At 42.3% G+C, this 27,542-nt stretch overlaps 1 protein-coding gene across 3 annotated transcripts in view; it reads right to left on the bottom strand.

The window, feature by feature from the left end:
• Window positions 1-5,831: 5,831 nt before the first annotated feature.
• The window catches only part of ARHGAP36 (Rho GTPase activating protein 36), a 31,772-nt gene continuing 10,061 nt past the window's right edge, over window positions 5,832-27,542 (bottom strand). The window contains exons 2-12 of one of the 3 annotated variants that reach the window (XM_054717830.1): window positions 13,733-13,891; window positions 12,442-12,507; window positions 11,664-11,905; window positions 11,232-11,424; window positions 10,961-11,016; window positions 10,598-10,748; window positions 9,991-10,139; window positions 9,636-9,812; window positions 9,306-9,403; window positions 9,064-9,170; window positions 5,832-7,007 (exon numbers count right to left, since the gene is read on the bottom strand). In XM_054717830.1, coding sequence (XP_054573805.1) covers window positions 6,853-7,007; window positions 9,064-9,170; window positions 9,306-9,403; window positions 9,636-9,812; window positions 9,991-10,139; window positions 10,598-10,748; window positions 10,961-11,016; window positions 11,232-11,424; window positions 11,664-11,905; window positions 12,442-12,507; window positions 13,733-13,891 — 1,553 coding nt within the window. In that variant the 3' untranslated portion in view covers window positions 5,832-6,852. Of the gene's footprint in view, window positions 7,008-9,063; window positions 9,171-9,305; window positions 9,404-9,635; window positions 9,813-9,990; window positions 10,140-10,597; window positions 10,749-10,960; window positions 11,017-11,231; window positions 11,425-11,663; window positions 11,915-12,441; window positions 12,508-13,732; window positions 13,986-27,542 lie in introns of those variants that run through there. The other 2 variants (XM_054717824.1, XM_028128837.2) reach the window with 2 other exon arrangements.

The raw sequence follows: 27,542 nt of genomic DNA on the forward strand, positions 1-27,542 counted from the left end.
CACAGCAGTTCTTCCATTATAGACACAGTGGGTCCTCATAACCAATTGGCCTGGAGGTCAATTCCTCCCAGTGACACCAACAACAATCAATACTTAAATACAACAAGGCTGTACACACAGTCCACAAAGGGGTGAACCAAGAGTGTCCACTTCAGGTAACTGGGAGGCCGACCCACTGGGCCATATAGACATCTAGCACAAAAAGCCACCCTACCAACTTAGGGAAGCAGCGAAAATGCAGAGACAAAGAAACAGATCAGAAACGAAAGAAATGGAGGAAAACAAATGACTAGATATAGAGTTCAAAAACACGGTTTTAAGGTTTTTCAAGAATTTCCTAGAAAAGGCCAATAAATTTAATGAGACCCTCGAGGATATGAAAAAGGACCAACTAGAAATTAAATATACACTTACTGAAATAAAAAATATTATACAGAGACCCAACAACAGACTAGAGGAATGCAAGAATCAAGTCAAAGATTTGAAATACAAAGAAGCAAAAAACACTCAACTGGGAAAGCAAAAAGCAAAAAGAATCCAAAAATTTAAAGATAGTGTAAGAAGCCTCTGGGATAACTTCAAGCGTACCAACATCAGAATTATGGGGGTGTCAGAAGAAGAGAGAGAGCAAGATATTGAAAATCTATTTGAGGAAATAATGACTGAAAACTTCCCCCACCTGGTGAAAGAAATAGACATACAAGTTCAGGAAGCACACAGAACCCCAAACAAAAGGAATCCAAAGAGGACCACACCAAGACACATCATAATTAAAATGCCAAGGGCAAAAGACAAAGAGAGAATATTAAAAGCAGCAAGAAAAAAAACAGTTAATTACCTACAAGGGAGCACCCATACAATTGTCAGCTGATTTCTCAACAGAAACTATGCAGGCCACACGGGAGTGGCAAGAAATATTCAAAGTGATGAATAGCAAGAACCTACAACCAAGATTACTCTACCCAGCAAAGTTATCATTCAGAATTGAAGGTCAGATAAAGGGAAAGAAAAAGCTAAAGGAGTTCATCAAGTATCAAACCAGTATTATATGAAATGCTGAAAGGTATTCTTTAAGAAGAGGAAAAAGAAGAAAAAAGTAAAGATAAAAATTATGAACAACAAATACATATCTATCAACAAGTGAATCTAAAAATCAAGTGAGTTAAAAATCTGAGGAACAGAATAAACTGGTGAATATAATAAAATCAGGGGCATAGAAAGGGAGTGGATTGATAATTCTCAGGGGGAAAAGGGTGTGGGGGATGCGGGAAGAGACTGGTCAAAAATTGTACACCTATGGATGAGGACAGTTAGGGGGAGGTAAGGGCAGAGGGTGGGGTGGGAACTGGGTGGAGGGGAGCTATGAGGGGTAAAAGGAGAAACAATTGTAATAATCTGAACAATAAAGATTTATTAAATTTAAAAAAATAAAAGGATGAAGTCATGCTCTTGCAATGACATGGATGAACCTAGATAGTATTTTGCTCAGTGAAATAAGTCAGACAAATAAGCATAAATGCCAGATGATTTCATTTATATGTGGAATCCCCCCAAAATAATAAACAAACAAGCATAACAGAAACAGACTCACAGATACACATAACATTTTGATGGTTGCCAAATGGTAGGGAGTTGGGGAATGGTGAAAAAGGTGAAATGATTCAGAAGTACATAGTGGTAGTTGCAGTATGGTCATGGGGATATAAAGTACAGCATAGGGAATATAGCTAATAATATTGTAATAAAATCCATAGACTTTGTGACAGATATTTCCCTTTATGGAATAGAGTTCTCTCTTATAATTTGTAATTCTTGGAACTCTTCAGTAAGTCTTCTTACTGGAAAAATATATTGATATTTTATTACATAATAAAAATGTAGAGTTTCCAAAAAAAAAACATATAATTGTCAAATAAAGACAATTTTATTTCTTCTTTTCCTATCTCGGTGCCTTTTACTTCTTGATATTGTCTGATTACTCTAGCTAAGACTTCATCATTAGGTTGAATAAGAGTAGTGAGGGTGGGTATCCTAGTATTATTCCTGATCTTAGAGGAAAAGTTTTCAATCTTTCACTATTCAATATAATACTAGATGTAGGTTTTTCATATATGGCCTTTATTATGTTGAGGTATGTTCTTTCTATACCCATTGGTTGAGGGTTTTTATATAGAAGGGATGTTGAATTTTATCAAATGTTTTCTGCATTTATTCAGATGATCATATGAACTTTTCATTCTTTTTTTTCAAGTGTAGGTGGCATACAATATTATATTAGTTGCAGGTGTACAACATAGTGATTTGACATTTATATACCTTACAATATTATCACCACAATAAGTCTAGTGACCATCTGTCACTGTGCAAAGTTATTACAATAGGATTGACATATTCCCTGTGCTGTACACTACATGCCCATGTCTTATTTATTTTATAACTGGAAGTTTTAACCTCTTATTTCCCTTCACATTTTCAACCATTCCTCTACCCCCATCCCCTCTGGAAATGATCAACTTGTTCTTTGTATCTATAAGTCTGTTTTTGTTTTGTTTGTTCATTTGTATTTTTTTAGATTCCACATATAAGTGAAATAATATTGGATTTGTCTTTTTCTTCTGACTTATTTCACTTAGTATAATGCCCTCAAGATCCATCTATCTTGACACAAATGGCAAGATTTCATTCTTTTTAATTGCTGAATAATATTCTATTGTATACACTTATACCACAACTTGTTTGTCCATTCCTTTATCGATGGACACCTAGGGGGCTACCATACCTATTGAATGGGAGAAAATATTTGCCCATTCAAGTGAAAGGAACTATTATTTGAGGAGAATTATGTAGAAATGAAATATAAATGGGAGGAGAGTTAGAGAAGGAGATGACTTGGGGCATGTGAAATGATTGCTGATTGGTCTGAGAGCCCAACTGAGGTTGGAAATTAGATGCACCATTATCTGCAGTGCTACTACTTTCTTTCACATTGGCTATTATAAGATTGAAAATATCAGACATTTGGAGGAACCCAAAACTGAGATGAAATAAAGCAGAAGATGTATTTGGAGATCACATGGATAAAGATGCAGTAAGTTCTAAATCAATTTGCCCTGAGATCCTGCCTGGATAAGGAAAGGAGTGAAGAGAAAAAGGATGACTTGGAGGCACTGAACACCTCAATGAATTTAAAAAAAATGACATGGGACCCAGCCATTGTTAGGAGATTTAGAGTTGGTATATTAGACAATGGGATATTAGTGTTGTCTTTTAGAAGTGAACTCAGCTCAGTGATGCCAGGTGACTGACGGTGGTCAGAGTGTTAAGAAGTTAAAGGGCAGGAAAGTGAGGCCAGCATGCATGGGATGGGTTTTTCATGTGTATATTGTTGAAGGCACCTAAGATAAGAACAGGACTTGGAGTCTCATGCCTTTTGAGCTGGTCCTTAGAGTATGGATAACAGTGAAGATAATGCTCACATCTATTCATCACTCTCAACCCCAACCCCTTGGTTAGTAGTCAGCACTGGGGAAGAATATAGGGGAATCAATAGGATCAGGAGGAAAGCTGGTTTCAGGTAAGGCCAGGAAGTCAAGAGAATATTTTTAAATGATCTAATTTTTTGTTTGTCATCTGGTTTATTTGTTGGCTTTTAAGCTGAGTGGGAAAAGCACAAAGACATATTTTACTATTTTGGCCTCATATAGTGCTGGAATGGCGATAAAAAGGCCTGCTTGGATCTTAATCCAGATCTCTGAACTTAGGTAAGATATTATTGGCACTAGCGTGGCAATTCATATAACAAGAAAGTTGGAATGGATGAGTTCTACATTTTTCATTGGCTTTAGTATGTAGTGGTTATATATACAACTGCTAGGGTATGCCAGATATGTAATAGTTATTCTCTTACAATTGGTCCTATCTAGAAAGAAAGGACCTACTAGTATTAGGAAGGAACCTATAGCTTACTTTGTAAAAGTTCAAATTCTATCCAAAAAATATTGATTGCAGATATCACAGTGCATCTTTGTGTCAATCCTAAAATTGGTGGGCTAGTATAATCTAGTGGTTAAAGTCTCCAGCTTTGTATATTAGCTGTTTTCCATTAACCACATTTGAAATTTAGTCAGGTTATTTGGACTCTCTGCATCTAATTTTCCTCAAGAAAAAAATAATAAAGATGACAGTAGCATGTATTTGGTAGAATTGTAAATATTAAATAAAATTATGCATGTAAAGCTTTCAGCAGTGTCAAACACTTTTTAAACACTCAATATGTTAATTACCATTGTAATTATTACAGGAGAGACCAAATATTGTATTTTTGCTGTCTAAAGATCTATCCATAGGAAATATCCTAAAGAAAAGTTTGTAAAAATAAATAATACACATCATTCCCTTTTCTGGAGCCCTATCCCTAATGGGAAATTTCCAAGCATGTCATGATGTCTCAAGCTTTCAAGAAAGGTTGGAGCTCCCATCAATCAAATAGCAGCATATTCTTCTCTTATCCTTGGAAATCATGTCTCCATATGTTTAGATTTTTATTTTTCACCAACCCAAGAGGATTTTCTCAATTGAGGATACCTAGTAATCTCTCCATCCCCCCTCCTTTCTCTTTAGAGGTCTTCTTCTTTATCTTTATTGTTTAAAGTATTACAGATGTCCCCTTTCTTTCCCATTAACCCCTTCCACCCCACATCCACCCCTCCGAGGCCTTCACAAAACTATTTGTCTGTGTCCATGGGCCATGCATATATGCATAAAATTCCTGGGTTAATCTAACCCTAACTTCTAAAGGCCTTCTTCTTAAGCTTCATTCCTTTTCCCTACTTCTCTTTCACCCTTCTTTAACCATTTATTCTACTTTAACCCTTCCATTTTCTTTATTCAACTACAGATTTTTGCCTTTCTTCCATTTACCCTTTTATTCCACATCACCCCTCCTTTTAATTCCCCATCACCTCTCCCCTTTATTCTAAATCACCCCCTCCTCTTTAGTCCACATCACCTCCCTTTATTCAATATTTCTCCATCCCCTTGTTCAACATCACCCTCTCCTCTTTTTTTCCCCAGGAAACATTAAGATCATATTTCTTTTAATATTTTGTAGATGAAAGGGGCTACATGCTGACCTGACAAGCTCGGGGAAGGCCTACATGGTGGCCTTGCAAACTCAGAGACCAAAAATAACCGCAAAGGATTGTCTGAAATTAAAACTTTTTAAACTAAAAGTAGTTTATAGTGGGTGGTCGTGTCCTAAGCTGGAATATCTGGGTAACTCCCCTTTTTCCAGACCCCACAGGGCACAACAGGGGACCAGGGCAGAGACCATAAACCCTCTCATGATTTTATCATGTTAACTATTGGCCGTTAACCATCCTGTACCCATCTATGGAAAGGATGTGTCTATCATTGTACTTTTCATTCAGTCCCACAGGTTTCCCCGCTTTGCTTTCTCCCTCCTCCTAATCTATCACCAGTGGAGTTCATGTAACCCACTTATGTCTCCTCTCTTTAGTGAATGTGTAAAACAAGGTCCAAAACTGCCCTTCTCTGGAGTGTTATCTCAATCCATTGAGATTTTGCTTCCTGACAACTGTCGACACCCTCTCCTCTTTATTCCACTCACTCCATCCATTTAATACCATGTCACTTTTCTCCCTTATTCCACATCACCTTCTTCTCCTTTATTCCTCTTCCCCACCTCTCCTTCCACTTCAGCTCCAGCCAGAGCTTCCCAACAATGTTTTAAACTTAAAAAAAAAACACACAGTAAGCCATGAATATGCTGCTGTCACAATACAGATGTTTATTAATGATTAAATGCCAGAGAAGTTTTAACAATCACAAATCATCGAGTTCTGCAGTTGTTACCCAATATGTGATCAATTTCTATCCCTCAATACAATACATTCTTCATTCTATGAACCTTAGCAGTTGTTATCCCTCAATATCAGGTATAATTTTGGATGTCATACGTAACCCATACCTGTGTGTTACCAAAGCATGTCCCCCAAATTTGTACTGTCCTGCTTAGAGGAACTACAGAGACGATAGATAAGACTATTTGTAATCAGGTGACTTTAACTAGTTGGAACTATGTGTCCATATCTAACCATTTTGCTGACAACAGGGTGTGAATGCCAGCTGTCTGTAAAACAAATAAAGGTAAAATCAAATTTTTCCTCTAACTTTTGACCAAAGAAAAGCTAGCTAGACTTATACTTGAGATTGCCCTGAGCAAAACCGCACATAATTTTGGGAGTGGCTGTTTGATGAGCCATTGGTCTAAATAATTTGGGGAAAATAAATATCCTGAGGTGGTGGAGTTGCTGCGGGGACATGGCTATGAGTTGGTGTGACATGATTTAGCATTAATTGTCAGCTGTCAGTAGGCTGACCTAACGTCCTAGCATGCCTCTTGAGGGCCTTTCCAATTAAGCTCTTGGGAGTAGGGTAGGAAAGTCAGGAAAAACATGCAATCTCTTTTGGGGAAGGGAAAGCACCTCGAGATTTGTGAGCTTCTCTGAAACAGGTGTTTACCACAAATGTCACATCAATTAAAGAAAAAGCTGTAATGTGGGAAAGCCAGGATCAGGGGTAAAAGAGAAAGGCAAGGTAGCACCAGGGAGCCTGGGCATGACACAGAAACATCTCTGCTTTTACCAGTTGAAGGAACCAAGCATCCCCAGTGAAAGGGCTGGCAGTGTGTTTGGACTTCTCAACCTGACCCGAGCATCAAGTGGAACTCCTCACCCTCAGATCTTTACCTTCAAGACACACTCTTTAAGTGTTTCCTATGACATCTCCCACCCTTTTCCCCTGTCCGGCACCTTATAGAAGGAAAAACATCTAAGGAAAGAAATAGCCGATGCCAGTTTTGGCCTCCTCCCGGGGCACACGGAGCAATGGGCGGTCTTGCTCCAGAATGGGGGGGTTACCCGCTCCTTCCTCATCGTCATGGGAACGGGCAGTGCCGGGAGGCACAGCTGGCTCCTCAGAGGAACCTGGAAAATAGTAACAATGTTAACTTCTTACTTTCAACAGCACCCAAGGGACTAAGACCTAATTTAGAGCTTCAAATACAATATGAGGCAAGAAGTTAGGGCAGAAATGGTTATTCCCATTAGAATTGTAAGAAAACTGCAGCTTAAGAGCAGAATATAGATCTCTAAAACTATGCCCACTGTGGAAGCTGGGGTGGGGGAAAAGAGCTTGGTTAGAGAACAGAAAGAGTTAGACAGATACCCCATGCTTAGAGCAAATAGACATTACCTCCTGGGAGGTGGGGAAGAATTCGGCCTCCAAACAACCACCACCACCACCACCCTACAAGCAGCCTAACTAATTTAACTAAGCAAATGAGTAATAAAGCTGGAGCCAGAAGCTTACAGCACTTCATGGAGGGGAGAAAGCAGGAGTCGATCTTCAATGACTCTGGGAAGGGCTTGTAGTTCATTACTTGACCAGTCTGAGACTTGTTTCTAAGCAGGGTGGTATCTACAGGAAATGTAACATTGGCATCTTTATAGAACTGGATTGCTTTTGGATTCTGAACTTTAGAGTCAAGATAATTAGGCATTGGTACTGCTTCCATATTCATGATTTCTTCAAGATTGACAGCAGGGTCTGGCTGAAGGTCTGGAATTGTATTGAAAATGGAGACATCTTCAGGCTCTGGAATCACATTGGTAACTTCATCTTCTTCAAAAGTGTTGTCTGGGTATTTTTGAGAATCTGAAATTTCATTGTGAATTTGAGCACCCCTGGGCTCTGGAACCACACCAAGAACTGAGTCTTCTTCAAAAATTGAATTTTCTTCTGAGTCTTGGATTCCACTGGCATCAGAGGCTTCTTCTTGTCCTGGGATTTCTTCAGCATCTGAAGCTTCTTCATTGTTTAGGACTCCACTCATATTTGAGGACTCTTCCTCATCTTGAGTATCATCAAAATCAGAGACATCTTCAGGGCTGGTTACCACATGGAGAGCTGAAACCTCTTCAGGGTTGGATTCTTCTTCAGAACCTGCAATCCCATTGACCTCTGGAGTTTCTTCGTGACCTGGAATTTCTTCAGTACCTGAGGTTTCTTCATCATTTGGGACTCCATCAAGAGCTGGAACTTCTTCAAGATTGGAATCTTCTTCAGAGTCTGAGAGTCCATTAACTTCTGGGGATTCTTCATGATTTGGAATTTCATGACCATCAGGGGCTTCTTCAGGGCTTGGGACCACATGAAGAGCTGGGACTTCTTCAAAATCAAGGTCTTCATAAGAGTCTGAAATCCCATTGACTTCTAAGGCTTCTTCATGATCTGAAATATCTTCAGCATTTGAGGCTTCATCGTTTGGGATTTCATCAAGAGCTGGAATCTCTTCAAGATTGGGGTCTTCTTCTGAATCTGGGTTTTCATCATTATCTGAGGCATCTGCATGATCTGGGATTTCATCAGTATCTGAGGCTTCTTCATAATTTGGGATTACATGAAGATAGGGAACTTCTCCAAGGACAAGATTTTGGTAGTCTTCAAAATTTGGTCCTTCTTCAAGGTCATGGTTTGGGATTTCTCCAGGGTTTGGGATTTCTTGCACATCTGGGACTCCTTCAGGGTCTGGGACCATATCAAAATATGGTATTTCTTCAAAGTCTGGGATTTCAATGAGTTCTGGAATTTCATCATCAGGATCTAGAATATCCTCAAGAGGAGGAAGATCATCAAAATTCACAGTATCATCATCATCATCATCATCATCATCATCATCCTCATTGTCATAATCATCTTCTTCATCAAGCTCTGGTATGTCTTCAAGAATTGGACCTTGAATCTCAAAGTCATTTGGGATCTCAAGACCTTGGACTTCTCCAAAGACTACTCCTTGATTGAGATATTCAAATACTAGTTCTTCATTAACTGTCACATCTTCCTGAGAGGATTCATTTTCCTCAAGGGGCTCATCTTCAGCAAGTACCTGGCCTTCAGGAAGGGCCTGACCTTCACCAAGGGACTGACCTTCAGCAAGGGCCTGACCTTCAGCAAGGGTCTGATCTCCAGCAGGGAACTGACCTTCATCAAAGGGCTTGCTTTGAGCAAGGACAGCAGCCCGGGCTTCAGCAGAGTTTTCCACTGGATCAGAAAGTAAAGCATCCTCTTCCATCTTTATACGTGCACTCCTGAATAAGATTGAATTTGAAAAAGCAAATCAGTTTGTGTACTCGGATGGATTAACAAAAAGGTGATCTGGGAATGCAAACCCCCACAAAAATTTCTCTTCTGGGTAAGCATAAACAAACCAAGAAAACACTCACTGGATCCTCCTCAAATTCCTGCGTCTGATAAAATCAAGGGCTTCAGGACTGGATTTCCACACACGCTTTGCAACCTGCCTCTGAATATGTGGTGGCACCTGGGCATAAAATTAGCAAATTAGTCTCATTATACATCTTTTAAAATTTTATACTCATTTCTATCAGTTGCCCAGGATTGAGGGCACCACCTAATGTGGGAAGAACTTCATGAATGTGCATGGAGATTTTGAGGTACCTTTGGTCACCCTCAGGAACAAATGTACAACTTATCCCTGCCTTGTGAACAGGAGAGAGAGCTGTGAAATAAGTGTGTCCAAAATTTACAAATACCTGGAAGAGGACATCCCAGTTATCAATCATAGCACGGACCACATTGACAGAAGCAACATAGTGGTCAATCCCCAGACTTGTTTTCCTGGATTCCCTCTTGCCAAATCTCCCTTTCTTCAGGAGAGCAGATCCAAACACCAAGGCCAAATTGGTGGAAGTCATACGGTTGCCAAAAACCTAGGTAAAACAAAGCAGAAAGTGGTTGATTCTAAGGTAGTAATGAAAGTCATACAAATGAAAACATCTTTTTATTTTTGTTTCCCTCTCCCTCTGTTTCTCTGGCTCTGTCTTTCTCATATACTCCCACACATGTCCCCAACCACAGCCCTCATTACCCTTTCCCAGAGCTTTTTACCAACTGTCCATCAATGCCAATGGAGTCCTCGCAGTTCTCAGTGATTTTATGCAGGGCCTTCAGCAGACGCTCTAGGGTGTCACTGTGGCAGGGTGGCATCAGGTAAACCAGCAATTGCAGGGCAGAAAGCTGATCTTGTGGCTTCAGAGCTAGAGGAAGGAAAATAAGGGCTGGCTCAGGGGATAGGCTTGGCAGCAGCCTAAAACCAAGAGAAATGTGATTCTGCTTTAAAATCACTGAAGGCTGTGGAGAAAGTCCAGGAGGCATCTTTTCTTTGCTCACTGCCATAGATTTGATCCCAGAAGCCCCCAAAACAAGAAAGGTTCTCATCAAAATCAAATGCCTTCTGCAGAAAGTAGATTCTTCTTCATCCTTAGAGGACACACACAGCTTTAAGAAACTCTGGAGAAATTTCCAAAGGCAGGCTTATAATGGACTATTAAGATATACAAAGAAAGTAATCTAAAGAGGTGTTTTCATCTTTAGATATTTATTCTGTCTTAGTTCCTAGGGTCTTGCAGCCTGAGCTCTGTCCCTACACCCCCACACTCCCTGTACTATTTCCTTTCCTTGCCAAACAAGGAAGAAGGGAGAGCAGAAGACTCACTTGCTGTCAGGAGGAAGGACATGTATAGATCATCTGGCAGCAGAGAGTCCTTCATGTCACGGAAAAACTCCTTGAGAAGTGCAGCAACATCATGCACATTCTGAGTGTCATCAAACACTACATCCAGACCTTGATCAAATTCTTCACGGAGCTATAAAAGGGAAGAGAATACCATGGACTGCCTGCCCTGCCCACCACAGGCTTCCTCCTGGTCATTTCTTCAATAAGTTTCAGGCTTTAGTGGAGGAAGTTGGCAATATTCTGTGCCTGCTACATGAAACTCCCCTCCAGGAATTTGGGGAGCCCCCACATCACCTGCTTTTTCTTACTCAAAAAACAATAGTGTAAACAAACCCAATTTACCTCACGAACTCTCTCCTCTGAGTATTCCAGGGTGAAAATCCCCACTGTGTTTAAGCCTGAAAGAAAAGAGCAGGTATGCTAAGAATCTCTGATCCCCTTCCCCAGGGCATTTCCCTTCTCCCAGCTGCATCCCGAACCAAACTGGTGGCAGGGTAATGTTCCAAGCTCTTCATCCTGCAATCTCTTTTCTCTTCCAATTTCTAGAACATCATTCTTTATCTTTAATTGCTTTCTACTTTAATTTAACCATCATTTTTTTTGTCCCCCTTACCATGTTTCTCAATGAAGCTGCAGCATGCCTCAACAACGTGGGGGATTTGCTTGGCAATCGGATTGAGGCTCATTTTCCTTTTGGATCCCAGAAGTCGACGGCCAATTGGAAAGGAAATTTTGGAAAGTTGCAGGGTCTGCAGCAGCAGGGCCCCATCCTCCAGTTCAGCCAGGCTATCCACAGATACTGCACCCTGTGAAGAACCCAGAGTATCTTAAAATGGGGAAGCAGGGAGGAGGCTTCAAACCTTCCTGAGTATTGCATCACATTCATAATAGGAGACATTCTTTCTTTGGCAAGCCAAGTACATCCCTACAGCATGTTTTGTTCAGCTCCTCCTCCCTCAGAGAACACAGGCCTTGACCCTCCTGCCCCACAACCCTGAACATCTCAGGAAGGGCCCCTGCCTGAAACCTGGAAGGTTTAACTCACTCGACGCCCACGGCGAGTGAACTCTCGGGGCAAGGAAGGCTCCTCCCGTCTTCGGTTGAAAAAGCGCCTGATGCGGCCAAACATCCTTTGCACCACGTTTCCCCGACGACGGCGACGGCCTGCAGCCTGACTGGTAGATTCTTCAATCTGCATCGTGGCTCTTAATTCAAGTTGCTTGCTGCGGGTAAACTCATTCACCAGCACCTCTTCCAGACGAATGCCAAAAGTCTTGAGTGATACAGCTGAGGAGCCTAGGAGAGAAATGTAAATGCTCAGCAGCGCTTAAATCAGGAGGGACTGCAGGGGCTGTAACACTCCTCTAAGCAACCTTTCAAAGCCAACCCCCACGCCTCCAGACTCTTGCGTTCCCCCTCCCCTTTCTCCCCTCCCGCTCCCACCCCCGTGAGTGAGCCAGAAAGAGCCTGCAGTGGTTTGGCTTCACTCAACTACCCCATGAAGCTCAAGATCCCTGCCTTAAGTCCTGCCAGGGGATGACTACCTTGAAGCAATGAGGAAAATATCTTCAGGAAGATCAGCCTAGGGTGGATCTTAAGACGATAGGCTTAGGCAGATCTGATGGGACCGCCCCTCGCGCCCCTGCAGTTAGTGCTCCATTTCCTGAAATCTTCCCTTACGCGATTTCTGGGAGGATTGGGGAGGGGGGGGGGAGTGTCCCCAGGGGCAGTAAGCACCGCACAGTCTACAGTAGGCAGGGGCACAATACAGAAAGGAAGCAGCATCCCATTTCTTTCCTAAGGAAAGTACAAGAGCTCCTCACCCCTCTGTTGTCCTCTTAGAATCAGAAACCTGTTCTCCAAGGCGTTTGGACTGTCAATGGGGAGAGCTATGGGAAGAAAAAAGAAAACACACACACACACACACACACATGGGATCTTGTGACTAAAGCACCGCGATGCATTGATCTACAGGAATGGGGAGGGGGTGGTAAACAGCGCTATCCAGCCCGCGAAAAGTATTTTGCTTTCTCCCAGCCTTAGTTTCCCCATTTAACAGTGGTTTATTCCTATGTACCGCGTGGGATACTCCAAGAATTTAACCAAACCAGACAATTTTAGGCGCCGTGTGGTACGGCGCATGTTGTTATGCACCACTAGTACCTCAACACAACGCTTAAAACATAAATTCCAGGGCTCTGAGCATTGGGACAGTGCAACAGGCGAAGGGTAAGGGCTCTGCCTGTGGCGCCTCCGCTGTAGGAGTTGCCAAGTTACTGCGGACACTCTCACGCCTGTGATGCCTGGATGCCGTAAGCTCCATGAGCTGCAGCGGGAGAAGCAGCAACCCACGCTCCAACTCCCCCCGCCCCCCCGCCCGCTCCACCAGCCACGATTGCTTGCGGGGTCTCCTCGCCCTTTGCTTCGCTCCTTTCAGGCTGCGTCCCCTGTGCGCGCCTGCCAAATCTGCTGTCCCTACACTGTATATCACTACAGGAGCGCCTCTCGCCCGTGCGACCCCCTCCACCTCCCTTCAATCTGAGCCCCTACCCCCTGAGAGCTCAGGCACACTCGAACCCCGAACCCCGTCCACTGCTGGGTCCCACTCGCTCCTCGCCAGCTGAACTGGGCTGCTCTCTTAGCGCACCTCCCGCCTTTGCTCTCCGCAGAGATTGGTGCGTGTCTTTCTCTCACAGTCTCGCTGTCTCCCTTACTCTCCGTCTCTCAACCGCGCGGTCTCAGTCTGTCCCAGTCCTCTCTCGGAGTGTTTCTCTGCGCCTCGCTCCCACTCTGACTCCTTCTAGCACCGCATCTGGTGTGTCTGTCTCTTCACCTGTGCTCTATCAACTTGTCTGTCCCTGACATCTGCCAGTCTGACTTGCTGCCCCTCAAACTCCCAGCCTTTGACCCAACTCAATTAATCTTATCTCTTCTGCAATTCAACAAACACCCTTCAACTCCCTCTTCCTCAGTTCTCCGGGCGCCTGGAGAACCGACCAGATCTGAGACCAGAATTGTGCCCCTCCTATCCTTCTAGACCCCCAACTCGCCCCGTCCTGCCCCGGGGGTCCACTCGCGGAAGAGCGAGGACGCCACACTCCGGGTACTGCTTACCTCGGTCAGGTTTGAATTCTGAGAGGAAATGTCTGGCCACAAGTTCCTGGTAAGCAGTCTCTTGCAGCTTCAGACGCTCCAGCTCTGAGAGATTGTGTATTGATATCATCTTCGTCCTTCGGTCCGGGTTGTGTCCTGGGGCTCCTCCCAGGACATTCACTAAAAAAATGAAGGCGGACATCAACAGCAAAGGGGGCATGATTCTGGGGCACCGTGTCCTGGCTGCCTTCAGAAAAGGAGTGCATCCACCCATTCTGGAATCGGATGATTATCAAAGCTGCATCATCCAATTGTCACTGGACCTGGTGGAGGGAACTGTGGGGGGGGGGGGAGGTTGGTAGAGGGGGAGGAAAAACTGGGAGGCGGCTTCACCCTGGAGCAGAGCTGCCTCTGGTTGCTTTTTCAAAAAAAAAAAAATCCACCTAAAAAAAAAATCAGCCCTGAACCGACAGTCCAGAAAAGAGAAAACCTAATTTGGAAAGAGAGAGAGAGACCTTACTCACAATTTTAAAATGCACATTGACACAAGAATAATGTAATATTTTTCCATTAATTCAAATGCTGATGCAATTTATTTTTTATTTTTTAATGGTAATACTCGATGTTGTCCAGGTTGGGTAAAAAGGGCACTTTCATCTAAGTTAAGAAAGCCTGTATGTTTGTACAGTTCTTCCAGAAAGCAAACTGGATACATGAGTCTTGAACCAAAATATTATCCCCAGGCCCTTTGACCAGTAATTCCCCTTCTAGGAATCTATCCTAATGAAATCTTCCTACAGACAAGAAAAACCATATTTACATGAGCCATAAGAGTAAAAAAAAAATAAGGAAAAAAAGTTCACCCAGCAATGAGAATAATTATATATATTAGGAAATGGTTACAGTATGGGAAATTATGCAATCATTAAAATTATGTTTTGTTTGTTTTTTATTGAATTTATTGGGGTGACATTAGTTAATAAAAATATATGTTTCAAGCTACAATTCTATAATACATCATCTGTATATTGTATTGTGTGTTCAGCACCCCAAGTCAAGTCTCCTTCCATCTTCATTTATCCCCTCTATACCCTCTTCTATTTCCCCTTCTTCCCTCTTTCCCTCTGTTAATCACCAGAAATGATGTTTACAAAGAGCTCTTAAACCACAAATACAAAATATAGAGTTGTATTAATTATGATTACAACTATATGAAGAAAAACACACATGAAAATAAGACCAAAAGAAATGTACTCAAATATTAACATACAGTATCTATATTCAGTGGTGGGAATTTGTTTGCCTTTTGCCTATTTACCAAAAATTGTGCAACTTGATTATATTATTTTTTATGAAAAAACATCCATTTGTACCAAAACAAACAAACATCATTTCCAGGAAAAGTCTAGTAAGGCTATCTATTCAGGATTGGTGATCAGAGTGAACTTTGTCTTCGTGTACTAAAAAACCTGTCCCTTTTTCATGGTGCCCACCATCTTATACTGCACCCAGGCTGCTCAGGATCCCCCAGTGGGATCTGCCTGGACCCCGCACAGCATCCTTTCTTGCACATCTTCACCTTTATAACTCCTTTTCTATTTTATTTATCCATAAAAATAAACTTGTATTAAATGCCCACTTTGTACCAGACACTGAAGATTCAAATATGAGCAAGATAATACTACTCTTTTCATAAAGGGTTTAACTGCAGTGAAAAAGATACACAAGTTAGCAACAATTTACAAAACCTTGTGATAAGTAATTGGCCAAGATATAAATAAAGTATTGTGAGAGCAGAAAGGAGGAAACATCTAAGTCTGCCTGGAGACATGGGGGGTGGGGGGGTGGGGGGGGCGGAGAGGCGGGGGGGGGGGGAACCCAGAAAGAGAGAACAGCGTGTGCAAAGGCAAGGAGATGGGAAAGAGGTTGTTATATTCTTAAAGCTGTATAAAGGAGATAAATCTAGATAGGCAGGGGTGAGCTCATGAATGACCCTATTAGCCATGCGAAGGAGCTGGACTTTCTCCTGAAGGTAATAGGGGACTACTGCAGGGTTTTAAGTGGGGAGTGACAGAGTCCGAGTTGCAGTGTGGAAAAATCACATACATTAGTGAAAATCCTGGTTTGGGTAGAGAGCCTGAAGTAGGTACATCAGCCAAGAGGCAAGAGATGCTGACACAAGTCAAGTGTCACTAAAGCTGGAGCAGAGGATGGATTTTATGGATAGAATTGACAGGACTTAGGGGAATTTTTTATTGTAATGAAAAGGAAAGGATTTAAGACAGCTCTGAAGTTTATGATTTGGGAGAGTGTGTGCATGCTGGTTCCTGACAGAAAAGATAATTTGGAACATGAGGAACTTTTTGACAAGAAGGAAAGTTGTCACATGCCATTTTTCTGAGATTATCTTTCCCATGGACTTTTATGATAATATTCTATATATTATTGGGGATGGGGCTTAGAGTCCAAAGACTAGGTAATGTTGCTTTGCCAGAGAAAAGGTAGGTAGGAGTTTATCATTCAACAATCTATATAAATGATCTCTACCCAAAAAAAAAAAATTCCACCCTACTTTTGTTTCCAAAATTCTATTTGCCCATTTTTCTTAATGATCAAAGCCACACATGTTAGAAATATATGCTGGCTGGATAACTAAAGTGCAGTATGAGAAAGGATGAGAAGTCTTTCTATGGATTTTTAATTCTTACCCTGGGTTTTTTGAAAGGCCCTTCAACTTCAAAACACCATCCCCTCAACCCAAAGAGAATGCCTAAGCCCAATCAACAAACGGCATCCACAAAATGACCATTTTAACCCAAAGTACATGCACATAACCTAACCACAGACCCAGAGTAAGCCTCTAGCAATCCCCCATTCACAATAGCAGATGCAGAACCTGTTAGCCAAGGGTCTTATCCAGACACACACAACCCAGCCCTGGCTTCATTTTTCTAACATAGCCTCCCTCTCCCCTTGCCCTAATTCAGATATTGTTGTGCCTGTTCTGTAGTTGCAGCTATTTCTTCTTGCCGAGGCTTGCCACATCTGGTATTCCAAAGAGTATAGCTGGTTCTTTCACCCAAAAAATCAAGATGAAAATCAATCCCTCTCCCCAACTCAAATAAGGTAAGAAAAAATAAGAAAACTCCAAAACAACACCAACCAAAAAGAGAGAGAGAAAAACCTTTGAGAGATGAGTCAGCCTAGATGCTTATAATTCTGATGGAAATCAAAGGCTTTGAATAAACCGTTTGTCATTGCCTCCTGCTCAAAGATACAGAGCTAAACTTAAGAGCAATCATATGCTGCAGTTCTGTCAGCAAAATTGACACTGTCTTGCTTACCTTCAACTCTCTGAAGGCACTAGAAGAATACACACACGACAGAAGCAGAGTTAGGAAGGCCAATGTGCCCAAAAAAGAAGCAGATGGGTAGGGTTGGGAGGGAGATGAGTAAACAGACTTAACACTATGAGAGATTTGCTTAACAGGTTCTTGAGATCTGAATACTTGCCCTCAGGCCTGACTTGCTAACCTGAACACAAAAGGAGGTTCCTCACAAGGAATTAACTGCCAAGAGACCTCTCTTGCTCCAAAGTGTCTTCCCCTTCTCCCTATAACATGGTGCTGGCCTAAAGTGACCAGGACATCAAAAAGATACTCAAGAAGAGGGACCAAAGCAAGCCCTGTCTTACAAAAACAATATCCTTAGACAAATATTTGTAGTGACCACTGGAGTTGGAGCTAAATGGAACTGAGTTCAAAGCCAAGCTTTATGACTTCTTAGCTGTGTGACCTTAAGAAAGTTAGTTGAATTCTCTGAGTCTCAGTAGCTTCCTCTATAACATGAGGAAATAATGCAGTACCCATTTTAGCAGTTGTGTGAGAATTAAATGAATGATGTATGTATGATATTTAGCATGGGTTTTTAATAAACATGTTGATAATGAAGGGTTTTTTGCAGAGGGCATGACTTTATCAGAAAATATCAAGTTTCAAAAGTAAACATATAAAATTAGAATTTGTATAAATACATCCAAGGACTTACTCTCATCTATCTTTACTAAATCTGAGTTATATGAAAACAGGTAAAGGATCCTGAGAGATTGTTGGGAATAGATCTTTCTTCATCAATCTCCATTGGCATTAGGGTCAAGTTTAAAAAAATAATCTTAAAAATTTAAAAAAAATGGATAAGTCAGTTTTCAAACGCTATTATTCAGATTAGTAAAATGTTTATATGTCTCAAAATGTATTTCTTTCAAACCATCCAATTTTACATTGCCACTGAAAAAAGAATGTATAATTTCATTTGGATCGATAAAGGGACTAGGATATAAACAAATACAAGAGAGAGAATTTGAACAAAGAGCAGAGGCACAACCAGATCAAGTCTCCAGTAATTCAAAAAGGGGAAACACGTCCTTCCAAAATGCATGTCACAGATGGAGGAACAAATTAACGTCAGAAAGGTCACCTGCTTTGACATTGCCAGGACAGAAATGCTCTCAGCTAGGCATAAATCCACAGCCTTAACAATTTGGAGGACTAATTAACTCCATTGCCCCAATTCAATAGTTAGGGATGGCGCAGTGCTTACTAGTAAATCCCTGCGAGAGAAAAAAATGGGGGACTGTATTGATGCCATTGTTTGAATCTTTATAAATTAGTCATTTTATGCCATCATCAGAATTTTGCTCCAAGCCTGAGAGCTCCTCAGAGTTTGAGATATTGATAGTGGACAGGGCTGGGTGTCCAGAAGGCATTGTATCTATGTTATTCAAATGTCTATAGGCTGTGACAATAGATAAAGACATTCCCCATTAAATTATCACAATTTGAGAAAAAGATGAAAACATTTGGGCACCAATTTTGTCTGCTGTCACATCAGCTCATTCATCCCTGAGCATTAATGAGTTAACCTTTAAGTTGTTATCCTATAACCTCCATTTCAGCAAGACAGCAGAATGAACGAAATGGCTCATTTTATCGTATGCAGTGATGATGCTACAAGATAATTACATTTGGGGACAGTGTTCTTAAGTATGTGGAGTCAGTCCATCATGCCATAGCAGAAGCTCACAAACTAGAGGTATATTGTTGAAATATATTGAGAAAAACTCTGGCTTTAAAGAAAAGAATGCTTCATGAACTGCTTAGAATATTAGAATAGATTAGAGATAAAAGGGACCTTGACTATCACCTAGTCCAAAGCTTCCATTCTACAATTCAGAAACCTGAAGCTCAGGCAGGAACAGGGGTTTGCACAAGGTCACATGGCAGTTTGACAACAGATTGTAGACAATAACCCAGATCTTCTCAATTCTAAGGCTCTTTCCTCTGTCCTGTCCACCTTTGATCTTAATATCTGCAAAATATTGCATAGCTAGATAATTAAAATAAAAAGGGACACATAATCAAAACTTGATTCCATAAGCAGACAGCCACCACAAATTACAACTTGTTTGTAAAGTAAGTACAGTATTCATTCTATAGAATGTGGGATGCCCTTTTAAAATTTTATTTACTAAAGAAACAGCTCAAATTCAGGATAGTGAAAGTCAGTCTTTATGTTATAAATATCCCAAAGGATAGTATAAACAAGGTGAATGTGACATCAACTACAAGATTTAGATATTCTCACTAATATCTGCAGTATGTGTCAGAGTGCATGATAGTGCTGACATCATAAGCTGTGACACTATTTAATCTTTTTTTTTTTCCTTTTGGCTGCTGCTTCTATTATGTTGTGGCAGAAAAAGGAAAAAGTAAGATGTTCCACCAATAAGAGGTAAAAAATTTTAAATGCCCTGTGCTTTTCATGTTCTCAAAAGCTTTCCATATGTCCATGATCTCCATACCCTAACACATAGTAGGTGTTCAACAAGATTTTGTTGAGTGAATCACATGATTATAAACTCTGAGGGTTTTGAGAGAATATAACCGTCTTATATTTAAAACAGCTATTCATGATTCATGAATAAATGAATCATGCCACTTTATTCTCACACCAACTCCTGAGAAGGACGTAGGTTGGGTGTTATGTTTCCCCATTTTACAGATAATAACAAACTAGGGCTCTGGAAAGGCTATGACTTACCTTAAGTTGCACAAAAATGCCATGGAGGTATATGACCAGGGAACCAGCTGTCCCTACATATACTCAGGCTTGGCCTTGCCCCTCCCACCAAACTATTATTTCTTGGTATGCATCACCAACATCTGCTGTCTGGAACTGGGACAGTCTGAATCAAGATTACCTTCTTTCCTAAGAAAGTGACTGGATTTTTGAGGTCTTGTTTATACATACTATTCTTGGGAAATAGAAATAAAGGAAGATGATTGATAAATTAGATAAAATGATAAGGTAGATAAATTAGATAAGTAATGATGATTATGTTAGAGAGGTAGATATACTGACACATAAATATAAAGATACAGATATATGGTTTTGAAAAAGACTATTATGAAAGATATAGGAGAGGAATAGATAGAGGAGAAAGGCACCAAAAGTCCTATATATTCCTCCCACAACATCTCTCACTCCAAGCTGACAGTATGACATCCTGTTAAAGATCCTGAGGTATGGACTAGAACTTGGGTTCAAATCCCAGCTTCACCACATGTAAGTTCACACTCACCAACCAAGTGACTTAGAGAAATTAATTATCTCACTTTTCTGAATTTCATTTCCACTACCTTACAAAATAAGAATCATGATACCTATTAGGTATGGCTGTAATAAAGACTAAATAAAAGATAGAGTGGAATTAAAGAATCCTCCAAAGTGTACAGTTAAGAGGGATTGGTAGGTAGACAGACAGGTTTTCATGTTTTTAAAAATATGGTTATTTTAATGTAGTTTTAAAATACCGTTCCTATCATGAAAACTACTGGGAAACCATTTCCTGCAGCCCCGATTCCCTCTGACAATCATTCAGATAGGATTTTGGAAAAAAAAAAAAACGGGCAGAAAATTGAATGCTTGTTGGGGAAGATACAATTCGTCAGAGAAGAGAGAAGCAGGTGGGGGTGCGGATTTGCTCTCCAAAATACCTGAGAGTCAAATTTGAGAGGAAGACTGAGGAAAAGTGCTATTATCTGGAATGAGGCAGATAGTGCCTCCATTGAAAAATGCCCTTGCACCATCTTTCGAATGCAAGAATGGGTACTCATATCCTATCAGCAGGATGACTTGAACTGTTTCATAATCAGATATGCAAGTCACCTAACTGTGGGGGTAGGGGGATTAGTATAGACTGTGGAATTTAGAAAAAAGTTAACAGGCTCACAAAAGAGATTTAGTCCCTACCTTTGGCTTCCTCAGCACAGTGTGCAAGCCATCCATGCAAGCATGGTGGAGGAAAGGGGGAGCCATCTGGAGTGGAAAGCCCCAGTTCCTGCCCTTGGGATTTTACAACCTACTTGAAGGTCTCATAAATATCAATAGTCTGAAAGACTGTCGAGAATGGCCCATAGGCATAACATCATCATTCCTTGAACTAATTTAAATACATTTTCTCTCCTTTGTTCCTTTAAGGAATATTAAGAATTGACTATTTCCTCGGGTCCACAAGTTCTGAGCAGACCCTTACTCAGTTGTAGGTTTTCAGTATAAACTCAGTAAACTCTCATTCATTTTCCCCATTCTCTCAACTCCTTTGGTCCTGTAAGCCCCCTTCTTTAAGTCACACTCCCTTTCAGACACACATATTCCGTCTGATAGATAGCTATGCACACATGCATCCTCATGCTCCCTCACATATGCATTTTTACAGAGAGATAGAGAAAGAGAGAGAATAGATCTCTCTAATGTAATCACTATAACAGAGAGAAAAAAAGGGAAATGAGACTCTGGATTAAAGGGAGGATTATCAAGCATTTGTGCCACCACCATTGCCCTCTCCCCCACCCCCGTCCCAAGACCACAGCTTGGGTTTCTACAAAGTAGGAATGAGAGAGAAAAGATCAATGGGAACACTCCCATAAACCATCTGGACAGATGCCTGTCAAGGAAACCTTCAGAATACAGTTGTTCTCAGAATCTGTGCTGAGTGTTACTCCTCCTCCATCTTCGTTTCCACACCCCCACCTGCTTCTCTCTTCTCTGACGAATTGTATCTTCCCCAACAAGCATTCAATTTTCTGCCTGTTTTTTTTTTTTCCAAAATCCTATCTGAGTGATTGTCAGAGGGAATCGGGGCTGCAGGAAATGGTTTCCCAGTAGTTTTCATGATAGGAACGGTATTTTAAAACTACATTAAAATAACCATATTTTTATTTATTTTTTTTTAAATATATATTTTATTGATTTTTTACAGAGAGGAAGAGAGAGGGATAGAGAGTTAGAAACATCGATGAGAGAGAAACATCGATCAGCTGCCTCTTGCACACCCTCTACTGGGGATGTGCCCGCAACCAAGGTACATGCCCTTGACCGGAATCGAACCTGGGACCCTTGAGTCCGCAGGCTGACGCTCTATCCACTGAGCCAAACCGGTTTCGGCAAAATAACCATATTTTTAAAAACATGAAAACCTGTCTGTCTACCTACCAATCCCTCTTAAAAATTAGACCACTGTCTTGGCTATGATGCAGTGAAAAAAGCCCTAGACCAGGAGTCAGACTAGTAGCCTGCCTAGTTACTAAGCAGCTGAGTGGCCTTGGGCAAGTCTGAGACCATCTCCAAGCTCTGAACACAACCAGGGTAATTTTATTATTATCCTGCTTATCTAAGAACAAGGTAGAAACATAGCCCTCACATCTGCAGAGACCTTGATTCTTCTATAGGATTTAGCCCACTCTAGGACACAGAGCCATACTGACTCTGTCCATAGCTGGAAAGAAAGCACTACCTCTACTCCACAGACTTCAGGGCTCCAGAGGGGGGAGATCTTAAGCAAGTCTCCCTCTCCCTCTTTATTAGAGCCCCAGCCCAGCCCCACAGCCCTGCAGGGGTGGGCTCCCTGACTAGTGGCAGTGGGAAGAGATTGGGGAGGGGGAGAGGGGCAGGAACCCACTGGCAGATTACTGAGCCCTCAGTCTGGGAGGGTAGTCATGGGCCCCTGACTGTCCCTGGGCTGCCGAGCTGGCCCTGGCCCGGCTCAGCCATGCATGTCCTGCCCCTAAGTGGCTTGAGAAAGCATAGAACCTGAAGGTAAGTAAAGCCCCATGGCTACCAAAGACCACTCTTCGAGCCTATCCCCGGGGAGAATTTTTAAAATTAAAGCATTTGCCTGCCCAAAAACCTGGGCAACTTGTTCAGCACTTTCAAGCTTCCTCTCTCCCCCACCTCCTTCCTCAAGTCCAGTTGGAGTGCCCTCACCTCCCACTCTAGCCCCTCAATAGGCTATACTCAGGCACCTAGAGCCCTGTCCCTACACTATCTCTTGGCGACTCTCCTAATCCTTCCAGGGAATAGTGGTGGCATTACCTGCTGGTAAATTATGCGGTGTAGCCACAGTCTGTCCTGTGACTAGCTGCTGGTATTGCTAGCGGTGCTAGTGCTTAGCTCTGCTGCTCAGATTTCCCCAGTTCTCTGTAAAGCTTTCCTTGGAGGGGCAGGGGCTGATTCATTGCAATTTTCCAAATGGCAGCCAGCTCATTGCCTTAGGCATACCTGTTTGCTAAATTCTCTTGGATACTCCCACTGTTTGTCATTGTACCCCCACAAGCTTCTCTCCCTTTATTCAGAGCTGATCTTTCCTTCAATATTCAGCCCAAGAATCTCTTCCTCTCAGTGCTCTGACTTTCCTCTCCCCTGGCCATGACATACAGTCTTACATTACAGGTAAAGGAAAGGCAGACCTGGAGGTGCAGATGACTAAGAAACTTACAAAAGGACACAGATCTAATTAGTAGCAGAGCCAAAAGGAAGGCCAGTCATTCCTGGATCCCAGCTGAACACACTTTTTGCTACCCTTCATTTCTTCCCTTGTTCCCTGACTTGTATGGCATTTGAGGGCAGGGAACATCCCTTTTGGCCCTTTGCACACAAGGAACAACTCCTTTACCCCTTGCACTACTCTTCCTGCTCCCTGATTCCCATCTTATCCAGGTACTCAGCTCTTCCAAACTTAGAGAGAAAAGTATCATTTTGTTCAAAGTTCAATGAGCAGCAAAAGCAAACAGAAACTAATCACAAAGTGCTCTATACATCTGGGTGAGAATGGTCTCAGTAATCTCTCCCTTTCCCCCCCCCCGCCCCCACATACACATAACACACACACACACACACACCTATCGTCTTCATAGTTCTTTTCCTATCTTATTGGCATCTGGAGAAGTCAGAAAACCACCCACACCTGCCCCAACCATCTTACTTTCTAATACCTCTTCCAAAAATGCCTTCTAATCTGCAGCCCAATAATCATATAAACAGATTACTATTCAGCCAAACAAAAAAAATATTATTCATAAGCACTAAATATTCTCATCTGACACAACAAAGGTAATACTGGGTTAAAAATGCAAGATCTCAAGAGGGAAAAATTTCAAATACACAACTATACCCCTTCCCAATTGAATTTTCTCCCCTCCTATGTGAAGTAAATGGTGGAAAAAGGGAGAGTGCTATTGACACAGAAGGACAGGAATGGAAAAGATAGTTAAGAATGTCAGAGATTATGCATGAGCCTGGCAGAGGGAAGGAGAGGGAAGCAGAGCCTAGGCAAAAAAAGAGAGGGAAGGAAGGGAAGAGAAAAGGTTAGAGACATACTGAGCTGCTGACTCCAGGCATACATAGGTATTGGGGCAGCCCAAAAATACATGAACTTATTCACCAAAGGCTCAGAAATGCAGCTTTCAGGGACCTAGATTGGAAGTAAGATCCAGAGCTCAATGGCAAGTCTCTCTTATCCCCTAGCAAAGGGAAAGAACTTCTGGCTCTGGCAGCAGCATTGGTGGCACTCTTTAAGTACCTACCACCATCACTACCAGGAAAATGCTTGCTTTCCTTCCTCCTTTTTTCTACCCCCACCCACAGTAATTAGATAAGTCTTACCCAGCACAGGAATGTAATTTGAATGGTCGGGGTGGGTTTCCCTCCCATTGAAGGAGAGGATCTCTCCCTCTCCTCCTACTGAAAATGGGCTGGTGCTGCCCCTTCACATACTTTAGAGCACCAAATGATGGAAAGGGGGAAAAGGGAGAAAGTGGCAGTTTGAAGCCAGTCCAATTTGTCCCTGGCATTCATTCTCTCCCCCTCTCCCACTGGGTTTTTCTGAAACTCCTCCTTCTGGTCCTGGCAGCTCTGCTCCCCTTCCTCACTGCAGCATCCTGCAGCCAGTTCTCTCACCCTTGTGATAAGGCATTAATATTGGGGTGCATCTTTCTGGTGATGCTTGTTTTCTAATGTGGGATTTTAGACTGATATACCAGGGAAAGATTTGAGTTGGGGTTGGGTGGGCATCATGGAAGATGAAAACAGAAACCCAACCAGGTAGCCAGCTACCTTGCTGGAAAAGCAACATGAGTTGGCTTTGGGGGCAGTTGGGAGACATGATGTAAACCTGAGTGCATAGGGAGCCAATAGGCAGAGGACTGGCAGGTTGTTGGCTTGGGTTACAGTGATTGCCTTGGTAAAATAAATGCAAAACGACTGCATGATATATTAGAGAAAAGGTGGATGACTGAATATCACTCAACCTGTCTCTTCAGCTTCGAAATAGGGAGATTCATGCTCATCCCATAGCAGTGTGAGGAAGAGTGTGTGGAATAGCATTGGTAAAGTATTTATTTTTAAAAAATCTTTATTTTTGAAAGCATGGTAAAATAGTTAGCACAAGGCCTGGCACAGAGCCCCTGTCTCCCTTATCTTCCCTTTATTGTTGTATACAGGAAGGAAAATGACTTGCCAAGGTCACACAGCAAGTAGCAGAATCAGCATTGGAACCCAGGTCTTCCAAACATCCCCCCCCCCCAGGAAGGGTGCTTTCCACTCTACTTCCTCTGCTAAGAAGGCTGTCAGGACTATCTTTCTAGACTTCATGGGGGTGGAAGTGGGGAGGAGTGTTAGCTGACTCTATGCAGATTTATACAGACACTCTATCACAGTCCCAGTCTCAAGGGCTCAGGCTTCTGCCTCATCCCCTTTCTCATCATCACTCAGGTAATCTCCCCATGCCATCTTGGACTGATTCATTGCCACTTTAGTGCAATCTCTGCTGCCCAGCTATGAGACAGTGACTCACCCTCTAGCTGGCCAGGGTCTCTGCCCTCCAGGAAAGCGGCTTTCTTCTTAATTGACTGCAGAAGCCTCAGCTGCAGTGAGACAACGCCCTTTCAGGCAGGCTTAGAGCTTGAGAGTTTTGAGAAGCAATGGAACAGTTCCCTATCCAAAAACCACTACCCTCCAGTCTCATAGTACCTAGGGGAGACATCTGTATAGATTCCGTATAATAATAACTCTTCTGTGCCCTCAGGTCTCAGTGTTTCCAAGGGATTTCACCCAGGGCATTGCTTTGCCTCATGTACACATCCTGTGCTGTGTTGGGCACTATGTTAGACATTAGGGAGACATAAGTAAGAGGAGATATCCCTGACACCCAATGTGTATTCACTACAAATATTTAAAAAATAACATGGGAAACTTGTAAAGGGAGAGAAGAATTCAGGGGGAGAGAGTTAGAAAGCCCCTGAGAGGGGTAGAGGTGATGGGAAGAATGTCCTCACTGCAATCCCAAGGACTAGGTTGTGACTTGGAATTTCTTGTGGCTAATGAATGCCATCGCTAAAATCACTGGTGCAGGCACTTCCCTTAAATACAGCAGAATATTGAATGCTAAATGAACCCCTGTCCATCTGCTGCCTTTCTGGGCTGAGGGGCATCTCCATCTTAGCCTCTGATCCCTCCTTCTCCAAGATGCGATCATTATCATTGGTGAAGGTGATGGAGAGGAAAGGGGAATAAAAATCTTTGGGATCTTAATTGAGACGCACTTTACATGTTTCCTCCTTTAAAGTTCACAACTACTTCACGACCTAAGCCAGTGACTTGCTAAGGTAGTCAGCCTCGAGGTGGCATAGATGGGATTTGAACCTAAAACGACTCCGAAGCCTGTGCCCTTTGCACTGCAAGGCGACGAAGCGGGCGGGGGTTCTCTTCCTCCACCTCTCCTTCACCCGCTGTGCATCTCAACAGAAAAGAGGCCAGAAAAGAAAAGGAACCAGATGGTCATCTGGCTGCGGAGAATTCTGGAGTGACCCTCTAGCCCGCTGCAGTGGGTGGGTACCTCAGAGTTTCTCTGAGGGTGCTACACCGCCAAAAGTGCAAAACACCTTTGTTGACTTTATCGCCCCCTACTGCCGGTGGCTCCCCGACCAAGACCTCTGTCCTGAGGGCTTGTGTGTTAAGGCAAAAAAAGCTCACCCACTATTCAAAAGCTGTTTGGGGCTGGTTCTGGGCTGCAGAAAACCCTGACAGATTTGGTGACATAAACTGGAGGGAGGAACGTTTATAACTCCCTACTATGTGTCCAGCACGATGTCAGTGATTTATCACAGCCATTGCCTTTTATGTAGAAAATTAATTGCTTTGCAAGATAGTGAGCTCTCCATTAAGAATCTTCAAGCTAGATTAGAACAGTTTTCGGAAAAAAAAAAAAAAAAAAGCTTCTCTGCAGATCTAAACTCCTTGTTGAAACCAGTCATCCACCCATAACAATTGCTCAATCTCTCGTGTAGCGGGGGGGGAAGAAGCAACCCCCACCTCCCCACCCCCGAGAGTGGGAGCAGAGGTCAGGGCAGTAAAGGGTTTGGGGAGGGTGCAGGGAGGAGGAGCCTCTGGCGGGGTCTACTGTACGCTCAATCAGGGTCCCTGCGGAGCTTTCGCG

The sequence above is a fragment of the Eptesicus fuscus genome, chromosome 1, assembly GCF_027574615.1.
Source record: "Eptesicus fuscus isolate TK198812 chromosome 1, DD_ASM_mEF_20220401, whole genome shotgun sequence".
NCBI classification, from domain to species: domain Eukaryota; kingdom Metazoa; phylum Chordata; class Mammalia; order Chiroptera; family Vespertilionidae; genus Eptesicus; species Eptesicus fuscus.